The sequence below is a fragment of the Capsicum annuum genome, unplaced genomic scaffold, assembly GCF_002878395.1.
Source record: "Capsicum annuum cultivar UCD-10X-F1 unplaced genomic scaffold, UCD10Xv1.1 ctg4767, whole genome shotgun sequence".
NCBI classification, from domain to species: domain Eukaryota; kingdom Viridiplantae; phylum Streptophyta; class Magnoliopsida; order Solanales; family Solanaceae; genus Capsicum; species Capsicum annuum.
This window is the reverse complement of record NW_025855331.1, coordinates 26,443-50,788: the sequence shown is the minus strand read 5'-3', so window position 1 is coordinate 50,788 and position 24,346 is coordinate 26,443. Positions and strand designations below refer to the sequence as shown.

Below are 24,346 nucleotides of genomic sequence, written 5' to 3'. Positions count from 1 at the left end.
CCTTACTCTATCTCTCTCCCTTATTTTGTCTACCTCTATCTACTGTGCATGCATCATCAGTTGGGAAAAATCCATATCCCTATTGAGCATAGCAGTCCTACACTCTTTTAGCACCAAACCAGACATACCTATCACAAACTTTCTCATACTAGTTCGGGTATCAGCAATCAAATCAGGAGCATACTTGGCTAACTGGTTAAACTTCAAGCAATACTTCTTAACAGTTATGGAGTCCTATCTCAAGTTTATAAACTCCTCTATCTTCGCTTCCCTCATCTCTAATAGGAAAAACTTGTCCAAGAACGTATCCTGGAACACCTGCCAAGTAATAGAGGCAACATCTTCCCCTCTATTCTTTCTCTATGTAACAAACCAATCATAAGCAATGTTTTCAGATGATAAGATGCCAGCTCTACACTCTTTTCCTTAGAAATATGCATTAATTACGTGATCTTCCTCACCTTCTCAAGATATAACTTTGGGTCCTCACCAGCCTTAGACCCATAGCACTCTGGTGGATTCATCCGCATGAAATTATGGATCCTAGCAGTAGCTAAGTCACCTCCCTACTGATGCAAAACTGTGGCCTGGTTATTAGCCTGGACATTTGCGGTGATTTCTTGGGCTAACGCCTGAAAGGTCTCCCAAAACTCAGCATGAGACATAGTCTCATTCAAGAGATCAACAGAATGAGGTTGCTCATTGTTATTTCTGCCGGCATTCACTCTTTGGGGAGGTATTTTCTGAAATAACAGAGCATGAATAATAGCCAAGAGAGACAACTGTAAGCACTATAGATTCTAAATAGAAGAGATGACTTTTTTCTAAAATATCTTGTAGCCTCTTGCTCATAGATGTGGAACACTACACACCAATGATCAAGACACTACGTAACACGGGTTATCAAACTCCCTAGGACTCCTTAAACCTTAGGCTCTGATACCAAGTTTGTAACGCCCCAAAATCCTATCCCCAGATGTCACATGGTGCTTAAGGCTACAAGTAGCCCTAAGTTAACCCTTTGAGCCTATTACTAATTCTAATACTTACTTTAGGATAAATAAGCTAAACAATGATGCTTTATTGTATCAACTATAATCCAAATTAATTGGAAATAATGTCTAAATAGCAAAAATACTAATAGTTTGGAACACAACTTCAACTGACAGTCTAGTCTGACAAAGCCTCTACTACTCAAACTAGAGAACCATTGGTATAGACCCCCAACTGACTTGCAATGATTTGAATGTAAGACTAAAAACACTATGAAAGCAGATAAAATACAATTTTAGGTCTTCAAACCATAAGGACTCACCAATTGTGGAATATAGACAAGGCAAACGGAAATCACGATCACTGCTGAGACTGAGCACCTAAACCTACATTATGAGACAATGAAGCACATAGACGTAGATGTGGATCAACACTTTGAGAATGTACTGAGTATATGGGGGTGTATGCAATTACATAAAAAATATCAATACACTTTAATAAAATCATGCATGCAAATAGGAATGACTCACATGGATTGAATAAGTCTAAAATATAAAGTTCATAAATCATAAATAGTGAAACATGTAACACAAATTTCCTGAGTCATTATACTTAGCTTTAAAATCTATACTCTCCTCTTATTATCGGTACTTGAAGGCTGAAGGAAGCTTTAAACAATACTTTCAAACTCATGCTTTTATCTTATGGAGAGTAAAACTTCTTTAAATTTTAAGGACTTAGAAATTTTAGGAAACTTTTAACACTTGGGAACTCTGGAACTCTTTTAGACTAGGGACACTTGGAACTCAAGAGTTTCTTCTAACTGACATAAACTATGTGAGCTACATGGAGTCCAACATCTTGCCAACATTAGGGAGAGATGTTCTATCCTTGCCATCAAAGTAGAACCTCATCTTTAGTGATCACTATCTTGGCCTTGGGCCTATAAATCTCGAACCTACGGTGACACGTAGTTATGGGGTATGAGACCTTGGAATCATACCCAACTCAGTGCTAAATACTACTCCCATACTCAGCTCAGAACTCTTAGGAAATTCACCTCAAAATAACTCAAGGAACTATAATAAAGACCAAGACATATTTCTATTTGCTTTAAATCATACTCAATGTGGATTTCTACTTTATTATAACCGAAAGGCCAAATCTTTCTCAATAATATCAAAGTACTCAATTCATGGGTTCTTATAGCACAAAACTTTATAAAATTGCAAATCTCAAGTAGGGCTTAGTGACCCATAATCAAATCTCAAATTAAGACTCATCAAAGTGCATACTAGATGTCATAAAGATTCATAAATCATATAGAAAATCTAGAATTTTCAACATTTTGCCTTAAAATCTCAACATACTCATGTAATTAAATTTCTAGAACATTGGAACTATTAAAATCTCAAGGAGTAACAACCTAAGGTATAAACCCATACTTCAATTTCATAAGAAAATATAGAAAATCATATATTCTTGTAATTAAAATAACTTTTGGGCACAAGGACGAAAGGAGTGTCCTTGTTCAAACCCCACATACCTTAGATTGTAAAATTGGATGAACAAGCTTGCTTGAGACTCTTTTTGGAACTTTTGAGAGAGGGTTTTTGAAGCCTTTGACATGGGAACCTTGAATCTTAACTAAATTTGTAAAATCAATGGTGAGTTCTTAAAGTTCTTGGAGAAGGAATTAAGTTTGCTCTTGAGAAAGAAAACCCTAGGCCTTGATATTTTTGATGGATGTGAATTTATTTGCTTCATTCTAAATATATCTAAGTGTTACAAGGGTGGCAAAAAACCAAAAGTACTTTTTTTTTTAAAAAATAGCTTAAGAATACTAAACGGGATCTGCAACGGTCGGAGTGACAGTTTGTCGCTAGTCTGACGGCCCATCGGATCGTCCATCATGCATTGGTCAAAAAAAGGCCACACTACCTCGTTGCGACGATCTTAATGACGGTCCGTCGCTAGCTTGATGGTCTGTCGTCCTGGCCATTGGACTTAGGCTAGAAGAGGAAGTTGCTGCCTTGGTTGTGATGGTTTGGGTGATGGTCCATCGCAAGCTCGACGGTCCGTCAACCTGCCCATTGCATTTGGGAGGTTACAACAACTTTTAGTATAACGATGACAACTTCTCACCCCGATACCATATTTGGACAAAATTTATATCATTGGAAAGCTAATTCAATTTTTCACACGATAAAAAAGTCAAATTTAAGAAAATTCAACATAGTTAAAACACCAATCACTTTGGAAGTCATTCCTAAATCTTTTATAGACGAAAAAAGGCTTTACTTGACATACTCTAAAGGCTTAGAATACGAGGGAACTTTATGAGGTCTTTTGGTACTAAATACTACTCCCTTTAAGTTGCTACGCTCATTTTGTTAAAATCTACTTTAAAATAGGCATAAGGGTTTATCTAAAACCAATTATGCATTTATCTGATAAAATCTGTAAATAAAGATGATCTGAATTCTGTAATCTATAATAATTTGGAAAGTGAATTCCATAGCTAATCTGATGATCAAAAGATCAAAGCTTTACTAAAAAGCTGTAAATAATCTGTTAATAGGATGCTTAAAGCATCATTTTTCTTAAAATAAAAATATTCAATCTTGGGTAATAAACCATGCATCAATATCTTGTCAAAGCATCATAATATTCATGCTCAATAATGGAAACAATGATAATTCATCTCAAAATCTGTAAATTTCTGCAATAGGCATGAAAGTATGAAAATAGACATGCAATTCCACTTCTAAAACATTAGAAATCTCATAATCTTGAAAAGAGCAATAATGGGTATGAACCCTAATTCAAATCCATGAATAATGATTTAAAATCATAAGAATTTTAAATAAAAGCTTAGCTTTGGGCACAAGGATGAAAGGAGATCCTTGTTCATAAACCCCACATACCTTGACGGATGATTAGATGAAGAAACTTGAGTTATTGATTCCTAATTGAGTTCTTGGAGATGGATTCTTGATTATCTTTCTTTGGGAATCCTCAATCTCAAGCTTTCTTTAAAAATCAATGGAGGATTTTGATTTCTTGGAGAAGAAGCTTCAAGGGTTTTTCTTTTGAAGAGAATGAGGAATAATGAGAACAAGGTGCTTTGAATATGATTAATATTGTGTTTTGGATGGATTGGGACCTTGGGAATTTACCAAAATACCTTTTTAAAACTCCTAAATGGAACTGAGAAAAAGAACCAAAAATCCCAATTTAGTGGGCCACTGCGATGCGCCACTATCACGATGGCTCACTGAAAATTAACGACTGAGAAATCGAGGGTCTCTGCAATGTGGATCTATCACATTGTCCTACTGGATTTTGACAATTGGGACCTGGAACTTCAATGCAATACGCCACCATCGCAGTTTCCTATAGAAATGCCAATTTGGCCTTCGACATGATGCGCTAACATCGCGTAGGCTTTTTGGAAATTGAAAAATGTAAAATTGGGCTTCTCTGTGATACAGGTCTATCACAGAGGGCCACTGAAATTTGATAATTGTGATTTTACACTTCTCTGCGATGCGCTATCGGCCTAAATCACAGTATTTTACGACTAAAACTTAAAATTGTCATAACTTCTTACCCGGTTATTGGATTTAGGCGAATCTTATATAGTTAGAAAGATAATTCAATTTTCGCTCAATGAAAAGTCTAAATCTAGAAAAATCCACATAAAATAAATATTATTCATTTTGGATTCTATCAATTAATATGTGTGTGATATATCATCCGGTCCAGGACAATGTGGTGGAAGACGCCCTCAGTCAACTTTGTATGGGTAGTATTTCCTATGTGGAGAATGATAAGAAATATTTAGTTTGGAAAGTGCATCAATTGGATAGATTAGGTGTTAGGTTTTCTTACTTAGCTGAACGAATGTTTGGGTTCAGGGTCGTTCTGAATCTTCCCTAGTTTCAGAAGTGCAGGAGAAGAAAGATAAAGATCCTAGTTTGGCCAAACTAAAAGAGTCAGTTAAAGACTAAAAGGTATAGGTTTTATCGCAAGAGGGAGATGGTGTGTTGAGATAACAAGTAAATTGTGTATGTTTTGTGTTGATGATTTGAGAGAGAAAATTATGGTGAAATCACATGGTGTGCGTTATTCTATTCATCCCGGTACTACCAAGATGTATAAAAAATTGCAGGAAATCTATTGGTGGAGTGTTATGAAGAGAGATATAGCCAAGTTTGTGGCCAAGTATGCAACTTGTCAACAGGTTAAGGTAGAGCACTAAAGACCTGGTGGTGTGTTACAAGAGTTTGGCATCCCTACTTAGAAGTGGGAAGAGGTGAATATGGATTTTAACAGGTTTACCCTATTTTCGTCGTTATCATGATTCAATTTGGGCTATTGTAGATAGATTGACTAAGCAAATTTCTTGTGTCATATCTCGCATTTTCGGGCTAGTCTAAGAACCATCATTTTTACATGTATAAGCTATAATCCTAGTGACTCCCATGTGAATATAAGTTTCATGATCTTTATCCTTATTTTTTATGGGCTTTTGAGGTGAGTAAGGTTCATAGAAGTCATTTAAAGCCTAGTGGAGCTAGGATCCTTTGATTCATCCAAAGTTTGATGTTTGATCCTACAAGAGTTTACTTCAAATATGTATAACTTTTTATATATGTGGAATTTTTCATCTAAATATGCACCAAATTGTAGATAATTCAATTAGCTTTTCAATGATACCAATTTCACAAAAATTTGATAAACGAGTAAATAGTTATGGCATTTTCCGTGTGAGGTAGTAAGCAGACGCGATCTTGACACGTCGCATCGACTTTGCCTCGACACAAAAAACTAACACAGATCAAAATTTTTTTTACATGCTAATTCAATTCCAAGAGGTTCTAGGGTCACTTTGGTAAATTCTCCTCACCCAAATCCATCCAGAACGTCAAATTTCAACCCCCCAAAAGCATTGGATACATTCTCATTACTCTTTTTTTCAACAAGAAAGTCCAGCCCCTCAAGAACACCAAGAAACTCCATTCAAATTTTATTCAATATAGTCAAGTGTTCAAAGTTTCAAGTCCAAGAAACATGAAAATTCAAGTCATCCTCTTCAAGAAATAAACTAAGAATTAAGAATCACAATTCAAGAATCCCAAGAAAGCATTCAAGATCATCTCCTAGGGTTTCAATGTCAAATTCTCTATATCTAACCAACTCTATTAAGGTATGTGGGGTTTGAACAAGAACAGATCTTTTGTTCTTGTGCCCAAAAAATTAAATTTTATTAAAGATTACATGATTTGCAAGTTGGGGTTTATCCCCAAATTATCTTGTTTTGAGTTTATAAAGTTATAAGTGATTTAAGCCTTGAATTTCATGACTATTTTCATATATTTATGCAAGTAATGTGATTTTACAGAGTTTTCAACTGAGTTTAGGTATGATATTTTGATTCTTGATTTTTTTTATTTTGATATTATTGAAGTATTTTCAAGAAGCATGTTGAGCATGAAGTTTTGTCGTGAATTTGTCATGAGTTTAAAGCTTGAATTTTAAGCCCAAAGATTAAGTATTGAAACCCTCAAGATCATGTTCTTAAAAGTTTTGATTGTTAAGTCCATATCAAGAACGAGTTTGAGTTTTCAAAAAGGCTATGATCTTAAGCTTTCCCTATAGCAGATTGCTTATCAAGATTTAAAGAAAGTTGATGTTTTGATCCTAAGCTAAGATAGGAATACACATTATTCTTACAGTTTATGATTTAAAGAAAAGAGAAGCATAATTAATTTTCATTATAAATCCTTGCAATATTTTAAGGTGGATTTCCTAAAAGTTCTAAGAAATAAGTATGGGAGTAGTATTTAGCACCGAGTTGAGTATGATTTCAAGGTTTCATGCCCCAGGACTACGTGCCACCATAGGTTTCTGATTTGCCCATAGTGGGCTAAGATAGTGATCACTAAAGTTAAGGTTCTATTCCGATGGCAAGGGTAGAATAGCTCTCCCCCAATGTGGGAAAGACGTTGGAATCCATGTTAGCTCACACGACTTATGTCGGTTAGAAGAAACTCCCAAGTCCATGTCCCCAATGTCCCTAAGTCCTAAAGTTCCAAAGTTCTCCCGTTCCAAAGTTCTAAAGTCTCTAAGTCCTAATAGTAAAGCTTTTGAAAGTATTTTCCCTTTAGATGAAGTGTTTTACCTAATGTTTTAAATCTTACAGACTACAGATTTTAGAACAGAAAAGAGTAATAGAAAAGCCTTTAGAAAACTAAGTGTAAAGGCTCACAATTTATTCGGACTATGCTTTACAGAAAGATATTAGTTACAAATTTCCAGCTCTCAAATTTTATATTTTAGCTTGAGTCATTTATACACTTAGACATTATAAATTTACCGAGAGAATACAAGTACATCCTATAGAACTAAATGTTATGACTCACTAGACTTATAAAGCATAATTTTTTTCTTATGATTATTATTTTTAGTTTTTCAGATATTCCAGCTTATATGAGTCATTTACATTTAGCATGTATTATTTTTCAAACTATGATGATTAGATTATGTTTACTTATGCATTCACCCACATATACTCAGTACATCCTCAAAGTACTAATCCATATATATGTCTATGTGCTACCTTATATCATAATATAGGTACAAGTTTTAGTATGCACATTCAGACTCAGATAGTTTGCAGCTTCCAATCAGCAGGTGATGGGTTCTTTTGATTCGAGGACTCAAAGCAAGTATAATTTTGTATTATCTCTTTCATTCAGTCGTATTGATTAGGGATAGCTGGGGGTCATATCCCGGCTACCTACAGTCAGTATTAGTAGAGGCTTCATAGGCAGTCAATAGAGTTGAGGCAGTTGATTCAAGTTTTGTATTAGATAATCAAAGATGTACATTTTAGTATAGCTTTGTACTGAGCATATTCAAAATATATTTATCTTCCGCATTATTCTTTCAGACTTTCATATTTTTATTTTAGTTGCTCATAATTTATGCCAGTAGAAAGGGTTAGCTTGGGATCAGTTGTGGTCCTAAGCACCGTGTGACATCTTGGGATAGATTTTTGGGGAGTTACAAACTTGGTATTAGAGCACAAGGTTCAAGTGTCCTAGGGTGTTTGTGAAGCCATGTCTAGCAGAGTCTTGCAGAACGGTACGGAGACATCTTTACTTTTCTTTGAGTGGCTATGAGGCAGTTTAGAAAAGTTTCCTTTCTTTGCTACTCTAGATTGTGCATTAAAGTTGTTCTCTCAAAATGTTTTGTCTATCTGTGTGTTACCCCAAAATTCCTCATCTATGTATTATTCTTGAGATAACATAATTAGCAAGTTCCAATTCCTCTCCAGATAATGCTCTCAGATTTGCTAGCAAAAATTTTAGAAGTTACAAAAGGGGCTTGAGAGGAGCTCCCTAGTGTGTTAAGTCCCTCAAGTTGAAAGTTATGCCCTCATCCTTATGAGTTGTTCAGTTGAGAAAGAATTGATAAGTATTCGAATTGCCTGTTACCCTTGTTAGTGCAAATAATGCTCATGAGAGGAGATAGTATAAACCTAGATTGTTAGATAAAGTGTTTATTTGAGGGATATTATGACCCTTAGAGTTATGATTCATAAGTAGTAGAACCTTCTTATAGTTAGAAGTATAGGTATAGAAGTGCAGTGACAAGAAAGATGGGAACGACAATTGATAGAAAGTATAGAGATAAACTTATGCATGCTATAGATTTTATGTTATGGTGATATGTCTTGGTGTGTTCGATTAGTGAAAGATAGATAAGGAGTTATTAGTTATGGTGAATTGTTGTTTGCTTGAAGTACGGAAGGAGTTATAAATGGTATTTATTGTGGTTGAAAGGTATATGATATTAATAAAGTACTTGGTGGCTTAGTGTTGTTAATTTAGGCTTCCCTTAAGGTTGCATTAAGGAGTTTTAGTTGAAACTTAAGGAGCTACGATATTAATCTAGATGTAAAGAAGGGTAAATAGTAATGATATGTAGAAGGAGGATGTGTTAATGGATTATGATAAGATAGGCTATATAATTATGATCGATTATTGTTGTTATGAAGCTCTAGTGGATTAGTGTTTCTTGATATTTTATTCTATAGATTCCAAGTAAGATTAGTATGTGAGTTTGGGTTGTTAATCATGCCTAGCACTAGACACTAAGTTTGAATAGTAGATGGTCATCAAGGTGGATGTAATGATTTCTTGGTTAGTATGGCTAATTATATCGAAGTGATCTAGTAGGTTTGAAGAGTGTATGCAAAAGCTTAAGTTTATTTGTTTGCAATTAACTATGATGTTGTAGGTATGATGTAGAGATGTTCCCAAGGTGATAAGGGGCTTTATTATTTTCAAAATTTATTAAGTGATAGGTGGTTAGTAGTACCCTTGAATTGATAAGTTTGAATGAGGCTATGTGGCATATGATGTTCTTAATAGCTAAGTTAAGGAGTTATGGGTAGACGAGTTGAGCCCTTTTGGTATGATCTTGATTCTCATGGTTTAGAAATATAAGTTTAAAGATGTGATATTAGTAAGCTATGACAAGATTAGTATGGTTTATTAAAGGTTGATGATATCTGTGTTAAGTGTTAGAATCTAAGTTTGAATCCTTGAAGATTGAGCAAATAGAAATAAGAGTTGAAGCTCTAGATGGTGTGAACTCAGGAATGGTGATACCCATCAAGATTGTAAGTTAGTAAGTGTTTAAGTTTTTATATGATGACTTTTGGGTCTATAGAAAGATAGAATTGTATTTCATAAGAAAGTATTGGCAGTGGGTTTTACACTTTCAGGTGTAGTCTTTTGGGTTAAGTTCTATTAGTTATATGTATTGTTATACCCCCGAACTCTAGAGTAAAGTGGTTGTATCTTAGTTGGAGTTCAGTAAAGGGGTTCTACAGACTTAGAATGATTTTTTAAAGCTAAGGGGGAGATGATAGGATAAGTAACCAAGTTAGATTCTCAGATTCTAGTAGTGTTGCCTATGTAGGAGGAGGATGCTCGGCTCATTCTTATTTCAGTATTAGTACCCCAGCCATCACGATGTCTACTCATGCCTTACGTGTCAGCTCCATGATCATAGTTCTATTCATGCATATCATAGAAACATCATTTACTCTCCTAGTCCCTAGTATGAGTAGATCCAGTTCATTTCGTAGTACGAATCATGTTCCAAGAATTTATGAACTCTAAATTTAGGTCATGTAGCTCATGACTCATGTACTCATGCTTTATAGTATGCTCAGTTTCCATAACTCATGCTACACTCTTAATGATTAGCGTTATTCAGCTTATAGCCATGTATGCCCTCAATTTAGATCTCTTTGATGAACTCATGATATTGATTCTATATTCCTCAGGACTCAATTAAGTGTCAAGTTACGTATGGTATCCTTCTATGCTTCAAGATCTCATCTTCTAACCTTTCAGTAACTCCTACTTATGTAATAATAGTGCTGATGAGTAACTGTTTCTTGTTGATGAAAGATCATTGTATGCTTAATTTTGCTAAGGCCACTAGTGTGAAATAATATTAAGGCCAAGTCTTTGATACATGTTATGGTTAGTTGAAATTTTTATGTGTATGTTCTTGGGGTAGTGCGTAGGAGTTGTTGTGATAAAGGTTTAGAGAATACGAGGAGTATGCTATTATGGGTATTTGTTTAGACATTCATATGTGGTTATAACAATAGGATTGAATGTCATATTGGTGTATAAGTGGATGAATATGGTGTGTGTTAGTTTTCAACCTTCTCGATCTTAGAATGTAAATACTTAAGTGAATTCATGATCGGAGTTGTCAATAGCACATCTCGTGTAAGTTTTAGATTTTTTGGGTGAGGTTTGAGACCTAGTTGGATGGTAAAAATAGTAAGGCAACGCGATATGGCTTGAATGTAATGTTGGTGTATAAGTGGATGAATGTGGTGCGTGTTAGTTTCAAACCTTCCCAACCTTAGAATGTAAATACTTAAGTGAATTCATGATCAGAGTTGTCAATAGCACATCTCAAGTAAGTTTTAGATTTTTTGGGTAAGGTTTGAGACTGATTTGGATGGTAAAAATAGTGAGGCAATGCGATATGGACGAGGCGCATCGTATATCGCGTTGGTAGGGAGCAACATGACGCATCACATATCGCATCAATAGTCCAGTTCAGTTATGGTGTTTTATGTAGTACCCCATGATTTTGAGTTAGGCTTGACCATAGTAAGAGGACTTAGATTAGTTTAGACCTTAGTAAATAAGGTTTATCAATACCCATGTGAGAATTAAAAGTTGAATCAAGTGAGTATGGTATTTAAGGGGAATAGTATAGTTGAGGGATTATTCGAGAAGAGTTGCTAAGATTGAGAGTAAGAAGTTGCATTGCCTAAGGCCTAGAAATTATAACCTAGCTTATAATGTATATGTCTATGTTACAAGCTATAAAGTTGTAACAATGTTGTGGTTCTTTAGTTAGATGTCTTGTTCGGATCATACCCAAAAATCTTTGCTCCCTAATGTTATTAGAATTTTGTAGAAGAGTGTTGGAGAAATACTCCATTTGAGTATGGGCAGTCAATATGATCCAGTCCATATAGCCTGTTATCCTATTTAGCAAGCAATCATATAAGCTCCTATAGTTTCTCAAATTTCCACCTAGTCTTACTATCTGCAGTCTCATGCATATGTCCTTCGTAATACGTTTTCATCCATGTAAATTATGAATTTAGCTCAGTTTATGCATCGATTTCAGATATTAAGTCATGATTCAATGCATAAGTATCCTGCGTATCACCTCAGTCTTTTTCTAGTATTTTAACCAAATCAGTATCATTCGGGGATGAACAATCCAAGGGGGGTGTTGTAATACCCTGAGTTTTCAGGTCATGAACCTATCATCTTTTCTCGCGAAATCAAATCCAGCTAAAGTAATGGTTACTCATAAGTTGACACTCTCATTTCTATCTCAACCATATAGCTATTTTTCATAAGAATTCATGCACTCGTAGATCAACTCAGTAGCTCATTATATTTAAGATTCAGCTATTCAGTTTATTTCAATTGTGCATGATAACTTATATCCACAGATTCCTCAGTGTTTTCAATTTAATTAGCCACATTCGAGGATGAATGTTCCCAAGGGGGAGATAATGTAATACCCTGCATTTCTGGGCTAGCCTATGAACCATTGTTCTTACATGTATAAGCTATAATCATAGTGACTACCATGCGAATATAAGTTTCATGATCTTTATCCTCATGTTTGATGGGCTTTTGAGGTGAATAAGGTTAATAGAAGTCATTTAGAGACTAGTGGAGCTAAGATCCTTTAATTTGTCCAAAGTTTGATGTTTGATCCTATAGGGGTATACTTTAAACATGTATAAATTTTATATATGTGGAATTTTTCATCTAAAAAACCACCAAATTGTAGATAATTGAATTATCTTTCCAACGATACCAATTTCACAAACATCCGATAACCGAGTAAAAGGTTATGACATTTTCCGTGTGAGGCTGTAAGCCAATGCGATCTTGATGCGTCGCGTCGACTTCGCCTCCACACGAAAAACTGACACGGATCCAAAGCTATTTTACATGCTAATTCAATTCCAAAAGGTCCCAGGGTCACTTTGGTAAATTCCCCTTACCCAAATTCATCTATATCATCAAATTTCAGCCCTCAAAAAGCATTGGAAACATTCTCATTCCTCTTTTTTTCTCCAAGAAAGCCCTAGCCCCTCAAAAACACCAAGAAACTCCATTCAATTTTTCTTCAAGATAGTCAAGTTTTCAAAGTTTCCAATCCAAGAAACATGAAAATTCAAGTCATTCTCTTCAATAAAGAAACTAAGAATTAAGAATCACAATTCAAGAATCCCAAGAAAGCATTCAAGATCATCTCCTAGGGTTTCAAGGTCAAATTCTGTACATCCAACCAAGTCTATTAAGGTATGTGGGGTTTGAACAGGAACAAATCTTTCGTTATTTGCAAGTTGGGGTTTATGCCCAAATTATCTTGTTTTGAGTTTATTAACTTATAAGTGATTTAAGCCTTGAATTTCATGACTATTTTCATATATTTATGCAAGTAATGAGATTTTCCAGAGTTTTCAAGTGGGTTTAGGTATGATATTGTGATTCTTGATTTTTTTTATTTTGATATTGTTGAAGTATTTTCAAGAAGCATGTTGAGCATGGAGTTTTGTTGTGAATTTGTCATGAGTTTAACGCATGAATTTTAAGCCCAAAGATTAAGTATTGAAACCCTCAAGATCATGTTCTTAAAATTTTTGCTTGTTAAGTCCATATCAAGAACGAGTTTGATTTTTCAAGAAGGCTATGATCTTAAGCTTTACCTCTAGCGGACTGCTTACCAACATTTAAAGAAACTTGATGTTTTGATCCTAAGTTAAGATAGAAATCCACATTATTCTTACAGTTTATGATTTAAAGCAAAGAAAAGCATAATTGGTTTTCATTATAGACCTTTGTGCTATTTTAAGGTGAATTTCCTAAAAAGTTTTGTGCAATAAGTATTGGATTAGTATTTAGCACCAAGTTGGGTATGATTCCAAGGTCTCATGCCTTAGAACTACGTGCCACCGTAGGTTTCTGATTTGCCCATAGTGGGCTAAGATAGTGATCACTAAAGTTAAGATTCTATTCTGATGGCAAGGGTAGAACAACTTTCCCTAATATGGGCAAGACGTTGGACTCCATGTCAGCTCACAAGGTTTATGTTGGTTAGAAGAAACTCCCAAGTCCATGTCCCCACGGTCCCTAAGTCCTAAAGTTCCAAAGTTCTAAAGTTCCAAAGTCTCTAAGTCCTAATAGTAAAGCTTTTGAAAGTATTTTCCCCTCAAATGAAGTGTTTTCCCTAAAGTTTTAAATCTTACAGACTATAGATTTAAGAATAGAAAAGTGTAATAGAAAAGCCTTTAGAAAACTATGTGTGAAGGCTCACAATTTATTCAGACTATGCTTTACAGAAAGATATTAGCTACAAATTTTTAGCTCTCAGATTTCAAATTTTAGTGTGAGTCCTTTATACACTTAGTATAAATTTAAAAAGAGAATACAAGTACATCCTTTAGAAGTAAATGTTATGACTCACTAGACTTATAAATCATAATTTGATTCTTATGATTATTATTTTCAGTATTTCAGATATTCCAATTTATGTCAGTCATTTACATTTAGCATGCATTATTTTTCAAACTATGATGATGAGATTTTGTTTACTTATGCATTTACCCCCATATACTCAGTACATCTTCAAAGTTCTAATCCATATATATGTCTATGTGATACATTGTCTCATAATGTAGGTACAAGTTTTAGTATACACATTCAGACTCAGCCAATTTGCAGCTTCCAATCAGCAGGTGATGGGTTCTTTTGATTCGAGGACTCAAGTCAAGTATAATTTTGTATTGTCTCTTTTATTCAGTTGTATTGGTTAGGGATAGCTGGGGGTCATGTCCCAGCTACCTATAGTCAGTATTAGTAGAGGCTTCATAGACAGCCAGTAGAGTTGAGGTAGTTGATTTATGTTTTGCATTGTATAATCAGAGATGTATTGTTTTAGTATAGCTTTGCATTGAGCATATTCAAAAAAGATTTATCTTCCGCGTTATTCTTTCAGACTTTCATATTTTTATTTTAGTTGCTCATGAGTTATGCCAGTAAAAAAGGTTAGCTTGGGATCACTTGTGGTCCTAAGCACCGTGTGACGGCTCAGGACAGATTTTTTAGGCGTTATATCTTTCTAGGTCCCACGTCTTATACGGCTGAAGATTATGCTAAGTTATATATCCAAGAGATTGTTAGATTGCACTGAGTTCTTTTATCTATCATCTCCTATAGGGGTACTCAGTTTACCTCTCAGTTTTGGAGAGTCTTTTAGAAGGGTCTTGGTACCCAAGTTTATCTTAGTTCGGCCTTTTATCCTAGACAAATAGTCAGGCAGTGAGGACTATTCAGACTCTAAAGGATATGTTGAGGGCATATGTTCTTAATTTCAAAGGTAGTTGGGATAAGTATTTTCTATTGATTGAGTTCGCTTATAATAGCAGTTATCATGCAAGTATTCATATGGCTCCATTTGAGGCTCTAGATAGGTGAATATGTAGACTGCCAGTTGGTTTGTTCGAAGTGGGTGAGGCCGCTTTGATTGGGCCATACATGGTGTTTAGGGCCATGGAGAAAGTTCAGTTGATTAGAGAGATATTAAAAGCAGCCCAGAGTTGTTAGAAATCCTATGCCAATATGATAAGAAGAGACCTTGAATTTGGAGTTGATGATCTTGTGTGTTTGAAAGTTTCACCCAGGAAAGAGGTAAAGAGATTTGGCAAGAAGGGGAAACTTAGTCCCCTTTTTATTGGTCCCTTCTGTATTTTGAGTCATGTTGGGAAGGTAGCATATGAGCTTGAGCTACCTGCAAACTTATCCTCAGTTCATCCAGTGTCCCATGTGTCCCTGTTGAAGAAGTGTATAGATGATTCAGCTGTTATAGTTCCTCTAGAAGGCACAGATATTTAGAATAGCCTTTCTTACGAAGAAGTCCCAGTAAAGATTCATGATCATCAGATCCATAGACTGAGGATCAAAGAAGTTCCCTTAGTCAAAGTTCTATGGAAAAATCACTCCGTTGAGGGTGTTACTTGGGAAACAGAAGCATACATGCATACCAAGTATCCATATCTCTTTTCCATGAACTTAGACTCGGCTGAAGGTAATAGTTTTCCTTAATTCAGTTCTTTTCCAGTTTCAGATTCAGCCATATAGCTATTTTCATAAGAATTCATGCACAAGCAAGTCCGTTTAACAACTCATTTTGTTGAGATTCATTCATACAGTTTATTTCAGTTCTGCATGATAACTTATATTCTCAGATTCCTCAATATTTTTCAGTTTATCTAGCTACATTTGAGGACGAATGTTCTGAAGGGAGAGATATTGTAATACCCCACACTTTTCCTAGCTTAAATTTGTTCCTAGAATGTTAAGGGATATCTTCCAAAATGAATAATATTCATTTCATGTAGATTTTTATAGATTTAGACTTTCCATTGTGTGGGAAATTGAATTAGCTTTCCAATGATATCAGATTCGCCTAAATCCAATAACCGGGTAAGAAGTTATGGCGATTTTAAGTTTCAATTGTAAAACACCGTGATTTAGGCTCGTAGTGCATCATGGAGAAGTGTAAAATTACAATTGTCAAATTCTAGTGGCCCTCTGTAATAGCTCCGCATCATGGAGAAGCCCAATTTTGCATTTGTCAATTTACAGAAAGCCTATGCGATGTTGGCGCATCGTGCTGAAGGCCAAATTGTCAAAATCCAGTGGGACAACATGATAGCTCCACATCACAGAGACCCCCGATTTCCCAGTCGTCAATTTCGAGTGAGCCACCATGATTGTGGCGCTTCGTGTTTGCCCACTAAATTAGGAATTTTGGTTCTCTTTTCTAGTTTCATTTAGAAGTTTAAGAAGGGTATTTTGGTAAATTCCTAAGCCCTCATTCCATCCAAAACACAAGATTAATCATATTCAAAGAACTTTGTGCTCATTATTCCTCATTCTCTTCAAAAGAAAAACCTTAGAGCTCCAAAGCTTCTTCTCTAAGAAATCAAAACCCTCCATTGATTCTTCAAGAAAACTTAAGATAGAGGATCCCCAAAGCAATATAATCAATAATCCATCTCCAAGAACTCAATTAGGAATCAATAACTCAAGTTTCTTCATCTAATAATCCATCAAGGTATGTGGGATTTATGAACAAGGATCTCCTTTCATCTGTGTGCCAAAAACCAAGATTTTATTTAAAATTCATATGATTTTGAATGTTTATTCATGAGATTTGAATTAGGGTTCATACCCATTATTGCTCTTTTCCAGATTATGAGGTTTTCAATGTTTTAGAAGTGGCATTGCGTGTCTATTTGCATACTTTCATGCCTATTGCAGAAATTTACAGATTTTGAGATGAATTGTCATTGTTTTCATTATTGAGCATGAATATTATGATGTTTTGACATGAGATTGATGCATGGGCTATTACCCAAGATTGAAGATTATTATTTCAAGAAAGATGATGCTTTAATCATCCTATTATCAGATTATTTACAGATTTAGTAAAGCTTTGATCTTTTGATCATTAAATTAGCTATGAAATTCACTTTTCTGATTATTACAGATTACAAAATTTAGATCAGCTTTATTTATAGATTTTATCAGATAAATGCATAATTGGTTTTAGATAAACCTTTATGCCAGTTTTAAAGTGAATTTCTAGTAGAATGAGCATAGCAAATTAAAGGGAGTAGTATTTAACACCGAGCGGGAAATGTGGGTTTAGCGCACCCACTTCCACAGAACTACGTAGCCAATGTAGGTATAGATTATCAGATTATTCCCACTTCACATGTATGATAGTTACAGATGTGATCACTTAGCTCAGGTTATACTCCTTGGTAAGAGTATGGCACCTCTCCCTAACATGAGGTTTCTTCCTTAGGAGGACGATACGTTGGACTCCATGTAGCTCACATAGTTTATGTCGGTTGAGAAAACCTCCCTAATAGTAAAGACTTTCAAAAAAAGATTAATAGAAAAGCTTTTAGAAAACTAAGTGTGAAGGCTTACAAGTTTTACTCAGATTATGCTTAAAGAATGATATAAGCTATAGATTTCATCTTTCAGATTTCAAATTTAGAAGTGAGCTCTTTTTACACTTAGACAGTATGATTTAAAGATAGAATACAAGCACAGCTTTTAGAACTAAATGATTATGACTCACAAGATTTTCAAGTATGATTGTTATTCATGATTTCAGATTTCAGTATTTCATATATTCCAGCTTACGTCTTCTCTGACGGAGATTCAACTCTCTTTGAGTGAACCCATACTGCAATCTTTTGGGATCCGTGAACATATCAACATGCACCCCATGCAAATAATGTCTCCATATTTTCAAAGCAAACATAACAACAGCTAACTCAAGATCGTGGGTTGGGTAATTCTTCTCATGAGGCTTAAGCTGTCTAGAGGCATAGGCTATGACCTTACCTCTCTGCATCAAAACACAACCCAAACCAACTCTTGAGGTATCAAAATAAACCATAAAACTATATATACCTTTAGGTAATTCTAATACTGGGGTGGAAATGAGTCGAGTCTTCAACTCCTGAAAACTCTTCTCACAGGAATCTGACCACTGAAACTTAACTTTTTTTTGGTTCAATCTAGACATAAGGGATGCAATAGATGAAACTCCCTAAAAACATCTGTAATAGCCAGCTATACCCTAGAAACTTCTAATGTCTGACAGGGAAAGAGGTCTAGACCAATCTTTTACGACTTTTGTCTTTTGGGGATCAACTCTAATACCCTCACTGGAAATAATATGACCAAGGAAAGCTACTGATCTTAGCCAAAATTCACACTTGCTGAACTTGGAGAATAATTGGTGATCTCTAAGGGTTTGTAACATAATTCTAAGATAGTCTGCATAATCATCCTCACTACGAGAGTAGATAAGAACATTATCGATAAAGACTATGACAAACATGTCCAGATACTGTTTGAACGCTCTGTTCATCAAGTCCATGAAGGCTGTGGGGGCACTGGTTAGTCCGAAGGACATGACTAGAAACTCAAAGTGACCATAATGGGTTCTGAAAACTGTCTTTGGAATATCACATTCCCTTACTTTAAGTTGATGATAGCCAAATTTCAGGTCTATCTTTGAGAAATAACTGGCACCTTGGAGTTGTCAAATAAGTCATCAATTCTAGGAAGAGGATATTTGTTCTTGACTATAACTTTATTCAACTGATGATAGTCAATACACATATGCAAAGAGCCATATTTCTTTTGCACGAATAGGACGGGAGCGCCCCATAGAGAAACACTAGGCCTTATAAAACCTTTTTCTAAAAGATATTTGAGTTGCTCCTTCAAATCCTTAAGCTTGGTGGGATCCATACAATATGGAGGTATAGAAATAGGCTGAGTATCTGGAAGAAGGTCAATACTGAATTCTATTTCCCTATCGGCAGGTACCCCTGGCAAATCCTCGGGAAAGATATTTGGATACTCATTAACTACATTGACTGACTAAACTATTGGAGTCTCAGACTTAGTGTCTTTAACTCGAACAAGATGATAGATACACCCTTTGGAGATCAACTTTTAAGATTTAAGGTAAGATATGAAATGACTTTTGGGAGACACTGAATTACCTGACCACTCAAAAACTGGCTCATCTGGATACTGAAACTTTACCACTCGGGTGTGACAATCTATAGAGGCATAACAAGAATGAATCCAATCCATACCAATAATAAAATCAAAGTCAACCATATCTAACTATATTAGGTTTACTAATATGAATTTATGAAGGACAGTGACATGACACTTTCTATAGATCTATTTAGCAACAACTGACTCACCCATAGGGGTAGACACTAAGAAAGGCTCAGGGATCTTTTTAGAACTTACCTCAAAATTTACTACAACTAATGGGGTCACGTAAGAGAAACTCGACCCAAGGTCTAACAACACATAGACATCAAAATAAAAGACACAAAGTATACCAGTAACAACATCTGGTGAATCCTCCTACTCCTGATAGATGGTAAATCATAGAATCGATTCTGATGCTGGCAGCCACCAGTACTAGATGATTCACCCTAAAGAGGGGTTGGGTGACCTAAAGGAGCTGGTGCACTATTAGCCAAAGTCTAGGGATGAACATATCTATTTCCCTACTTAGCATGCACATAATCCCTAATATTGTGACCAAACTTACTACATCCAAAGCAACCTTTCTAACCAGCCAAACACTCACCCGGATGATTTTTACCACACTTACATAGGTTGGATAATTGGGCCTTCCACTCATACTATTTTGAGATTTGGACATAGAAGACTTACCCTATTACTTCTGTCTACCTCTGAGAGTGGGAGCACTAGCTGAAAATGGTGCTGGCATAGATGAATGATTCTAAAACTGTGAACAATTTCCTCTTTGAGCCCTATTTTGACCATACTTAAACTATCCTATTCTAGACTTATTATTTTCTCTCTCTTTTCTTCAACTTCTCTGCCTTAATCTGTTGAGCATGCATCATCAATCTCGCAAGATCTATGTCTCCAATGAGTATGGAAGTCCTACACTCCTTGACTACCAATCTAAATACTTTTGTAAGAAACTTACTCATACTAGCCCAAGGATCAACCATCGTATCAGGGGCATACTTAGACAACTGATTGAACTTAAGGAAGTACTCTTTCACTGTCATCAAGCCCTGTCTCAAATTCACAAACTCCTCTATCTTAGATTCCCTCATCTCACGTAAGAAGAACCTATCTAGAAAAGCATCCTGAAATGACTGCCAACTCATAGGAACAATATTATCACCTCTACCATTCTTCTATATCACTACCCAACCATACGCTATATCCTTTAACCTATAGGATGCTAACTCTACACTCTCCTTCTCAGAAATATACAGAATCTTGGTGATCTTATTTACCTCATATAGATAAAGTTGTGGGTCCTCACCTACCTTTGACCCAAATAACTTTGGGGGATTTATTCTCATAAAGTCTCTGATTGTAGCTGATGCTAAATCTCCATTCTATTGAAGTGGGACTGCAGCCTGATTCTGATGGTTGCCCTGAACATTAGCAGTCACAGCTTGGGCCAACACCTGAAAGGCGGCCTTAAACTTAGCATGGGATAAACTCTCATTCAAAGGATAGGCAGGCTGGGGAGATTGGTTATCATTTTTGTGGGTGTTAGCTTGATGAGGAGGCATATTTAACTATCACATAAGAGCATGAGTTAAAAGCAGATAGAGATACTATAAGCACGATAGATCATGAAAGAAAGAGATGAATTCCTAAAAATATTTCGCAGCCTCTTGCTCATAAATGTGGTGTGCCTCACACCCATGATCAAGACTCTATGTAATGTGGCTTGTCTGACTCCCAAGGACTCTTAAAAACCTTAGGCTCTGATACCAAGTTTATAATGCCCTGAAACTTGGTCCCAAAATGTCACATGGTGCTCAAGACTATAAGTAGCCTTAATATAACCCTTCCTACCTACTACTGAATTTGAATCTCATAATAATGGAAATATAGAGATAAAGTAATGCTAAATATGGAAAACTGTCTGAATCTAATATCTGAAATAATGTCTGAAATCTCAATACTAATAAGCTGAAATCAAAAGTAGTAGTCTGACAAGCCTCTACTACTAACAACTAGAGAGTCACTGGGACAAACCCCCAGCTAACTCAAATTGTCTGAAAAGAATACTAAATCATGTAAACTGATAAACTACAGAATCTCAATGAATAAGTCCCCGAACTATAAGGACTCACCACCTGTAGGATGTAGATAGAGATGCTCGGACTACTCACGCTACTAATACTGAGCATATAAACCTATATTATGAGATAATGTAGCACATGAAAATAAATGTAGATCGGTACTTTGAGGATGTACTGAGTATATGAGGGTGAAATGCATAAGTAAAATATTATCTCATTATCATAATTTGTTAAACAATGCATGCTAAATAAAAATGACCCACATAAGATGGAATATATGAAATACTAAAATCTAAAATCATCAATAACAATCATACTTGAAAATCTAGTGAGTCATAATCATTTTGTTCTAAAAGTTGTGCTTGTATTCTGTCTGTAAATAATACTGTAAGTGTTAAAAGAGCTCACTTCTAAATCTGTAATCAGAAAGCTAAGATCTCAAGCTAATATCATTCTATAAGCATAATCTAAGTGAAACTTGTGAGCCTTCATACTTAGTTTTCTAATAGCTTTTTCTATTAATCCTTTTATGAAAGTCTTTATGATTAGGGAGGTTCTCTTAACCGACATAAACCATGCGAGCTACATGGAGTCCAACGTCTCATCCTTCTAAGGAAGAAACCTCATGTTGGGGAGAATGTCATACTCTTACTAAGGAGTATAAACTGAGCTAAGTGATCACATCTATAGCTATCATCCATATAGAAGTGGGAATAATCCGATAATCTGTACCTATGTTGGATACGTAGTTCTATAGAAGTAGGATGTACTAAAATCACACTTCTCGCTCGGTGCTAAATACTACTTCCTTTAATTTGCTACACTCATTATGCTGGAAATTCACTTTAAAACTGGCATAAGGGTTTATCTAAAACCAATTATGCATTTATTTGATAAAATCTATAAATAAAGCTGATTTGAATTCTGTAATCTATAATAATCTAAAAAGTAAATTCCATAGCTAATCTGATGATCGAAAGATCAAAGCTTTACTGAAAATACATAAATCTCTGATAATAGGATGCTTAAAGCATCATCTTTCTTGAAAAAATAATATCCAATCTTAGGTAATAACACATGCATCAATCTCATATCAAAACATCATAATATTCATTCTCAATAATGAAAACAATGATAATTCATCTCAAAATTTATAAATTTCTGTAATAGGCAGAAAGTATGAAAATAGACATGCAATTCCACTTCTAAAACATTGAAAATCTCATAATCTTGAAAAGAGCAATAATGGGTATGAACCCTAATTCAAATCTCATGAATAATCATTCAAAATCATATGAATTTTAAATAAAAGCTTGGTTTTGGGAACAAGGATGAAAGGAGATCCTTGTTCATAAACCCTACATACCTTGATAGATGATTAGATGAAGAAACTTGAGTTATTGATTCCTAATTGAGTTTTTGGAGATGGATTCTTGATTATCTTGCTTTGGGAATCCTCAATCTCAAGCTTTCTTGAAGAATCAATAGAGGATTTTGATTTCTTAGAGAAGGATCTTTGCAGCTCTAGGGTTTTTCTTTTGAAGAGAATGAGGAATAATGAGCACAAAGTTCTTTGAATATGATTAACATTGTGTTTTGGATGGTTTGGGGGCTTGGAAATTTACCAAAATACCCTTTTTAAACTTCTACATAGAACTGGAAAAGAGAACCAAAAATCTCAATTTTGTGGGCCATCGCGACGCGCTACTATTGCAGTGGCTCACTAGAAATTGACAATTGGAAATTAGGGGTCTCCGCAATGCGGAACTGTCACGTTGTCCCACTTGATGTTGACAATTGGGACCTGGAACTTCAATGCAATGTGCCACCATCGCAGTGCCCTATAGAAATGCCAACTTGGCCTTCGGCGCGACGCACCAACATCGCGTAGGCTTTCTAAAAATTGACAAATGTAAAATTGAACTTCTCCGTAATTAGGGCTATCGTGGAGGGTCATTGGAATTTGAAAATTGTGATTTTACACTTCTTCGAGATGATCTACTGGCCCAAATCACGGTATTTTATTACTAAAACTTAAAATTGCCATAACTTCTTACCCGGTTATCAGATTTAGGAAAATCTTATATCGTTGGAAAGCTAATTCAATTTCCCACATAATAGAAAGTCTAAATCTAGAAAAATACACAAAAAATAAATATTATTCATTTTGGAAACTATACCTTAACATTCTAAGAAATAATTTAAGCTAGGAAAAGTCAGAGGCGGAGCTAGAATTTAAAGTCTGGGGGTTCTGAATTACAAGTTAAGACAACAACCTCAAGATAATGTATAAACTTAGCCTAAGTAACTAAAAAATAAGGATATTTAATATATTTAAAAAGGTGATAAATTACTTAAACACTATAAATATAAGCATTATCATTACAATTGTATTTGGCGAGTTGTCATGTTTTGAAAACGATCAATGATCGCATCATTAGGTACACCGTTAAACACTTCATCCTCTATATAACAAATTAAACAATCATTCAAAAAATCATCACCAATCCTATTTCGTAAATCATTTTTGATAAACATCATGGAGGAAAAAGCTCTTTCCTCTATTGCAGTAGCTATGAGTAATATCAAACTTAATTTCACAAGCAAATAAACAAGTTTCCACGTCTTGCACATATTTGTTTCAACCAATTTTATTGAAAGATATCCAAGTTCTTTCAAATTAGAGAAAGCATTATCTACTTCTCTCACATAGTAAATATAATTGTCAAGATCAAAACTAAGATCTTCAAGCTTGGAGGCACTGAACTCATTTGGATAATATGTAGCAAGATTCATGATCTTTTCTTTATCATAATTTGTAAAATTATTCTCAGAACTCAAACTATCCATTCCAAGAAGTAGATCAGTATTCACTTCACTAAAATGGTTGTTAAGGTCTGAAAGTTGCAAATCAATAACAACATAAAAAACTTCCACATGCAAATGATAAGAATATGTAACACCTGAGCTCTTACGCTTCGACTTTTCAAGACCATATTTCTCATTCAT

General features: G+C 35.1%; 1 protein-coding gene across 1 annotated transcript; it reads right to left on the bottom strand.

Moving 5' to 3' along the window:
- Positions 1-566: 566 nt before the first annotated feature.
- On the bottom strand, positions 567-24,346 carry LOC107858720. The gene is made up of 3 exons (XM_016703493.2): positions 23,724-24,346; positions 1,316-1,379; positions 567-743 (listed from the first exon to the last, which is right to left on the bottom strand). Exons 1-3 carry the CDS (start codon positions 24,344-24,346, stop codon positions 567-569), a joined length of 864 nt encoding a protein of 287 aa, XP_016558979.2.

Bases quoted from the DNA above. Each gene is read 5' to 3' on its own strand.
- LOC107858720 (XM_016703493.2), bottom strand. From the start codon at position 24,346: ATGAATGAGAAATATGGTCTTGAAAAGTCGAAGCGTAAGAGCTCAGGT. The intron at 1,380-23,723 runs GTAATGATAATG...CTCATAATGTAG, and splicing joins ACAACTCGCCAAATACAATT to GTTTAGGTGCTCAGTCTCAG. The intron at 744-1,315 runs GTGAGTCCTTAT...CTGTTATTTCAG, and splicing joins TTGTCTATATTCCACAATTG to AAAATACCTCCCCAAAGAGT.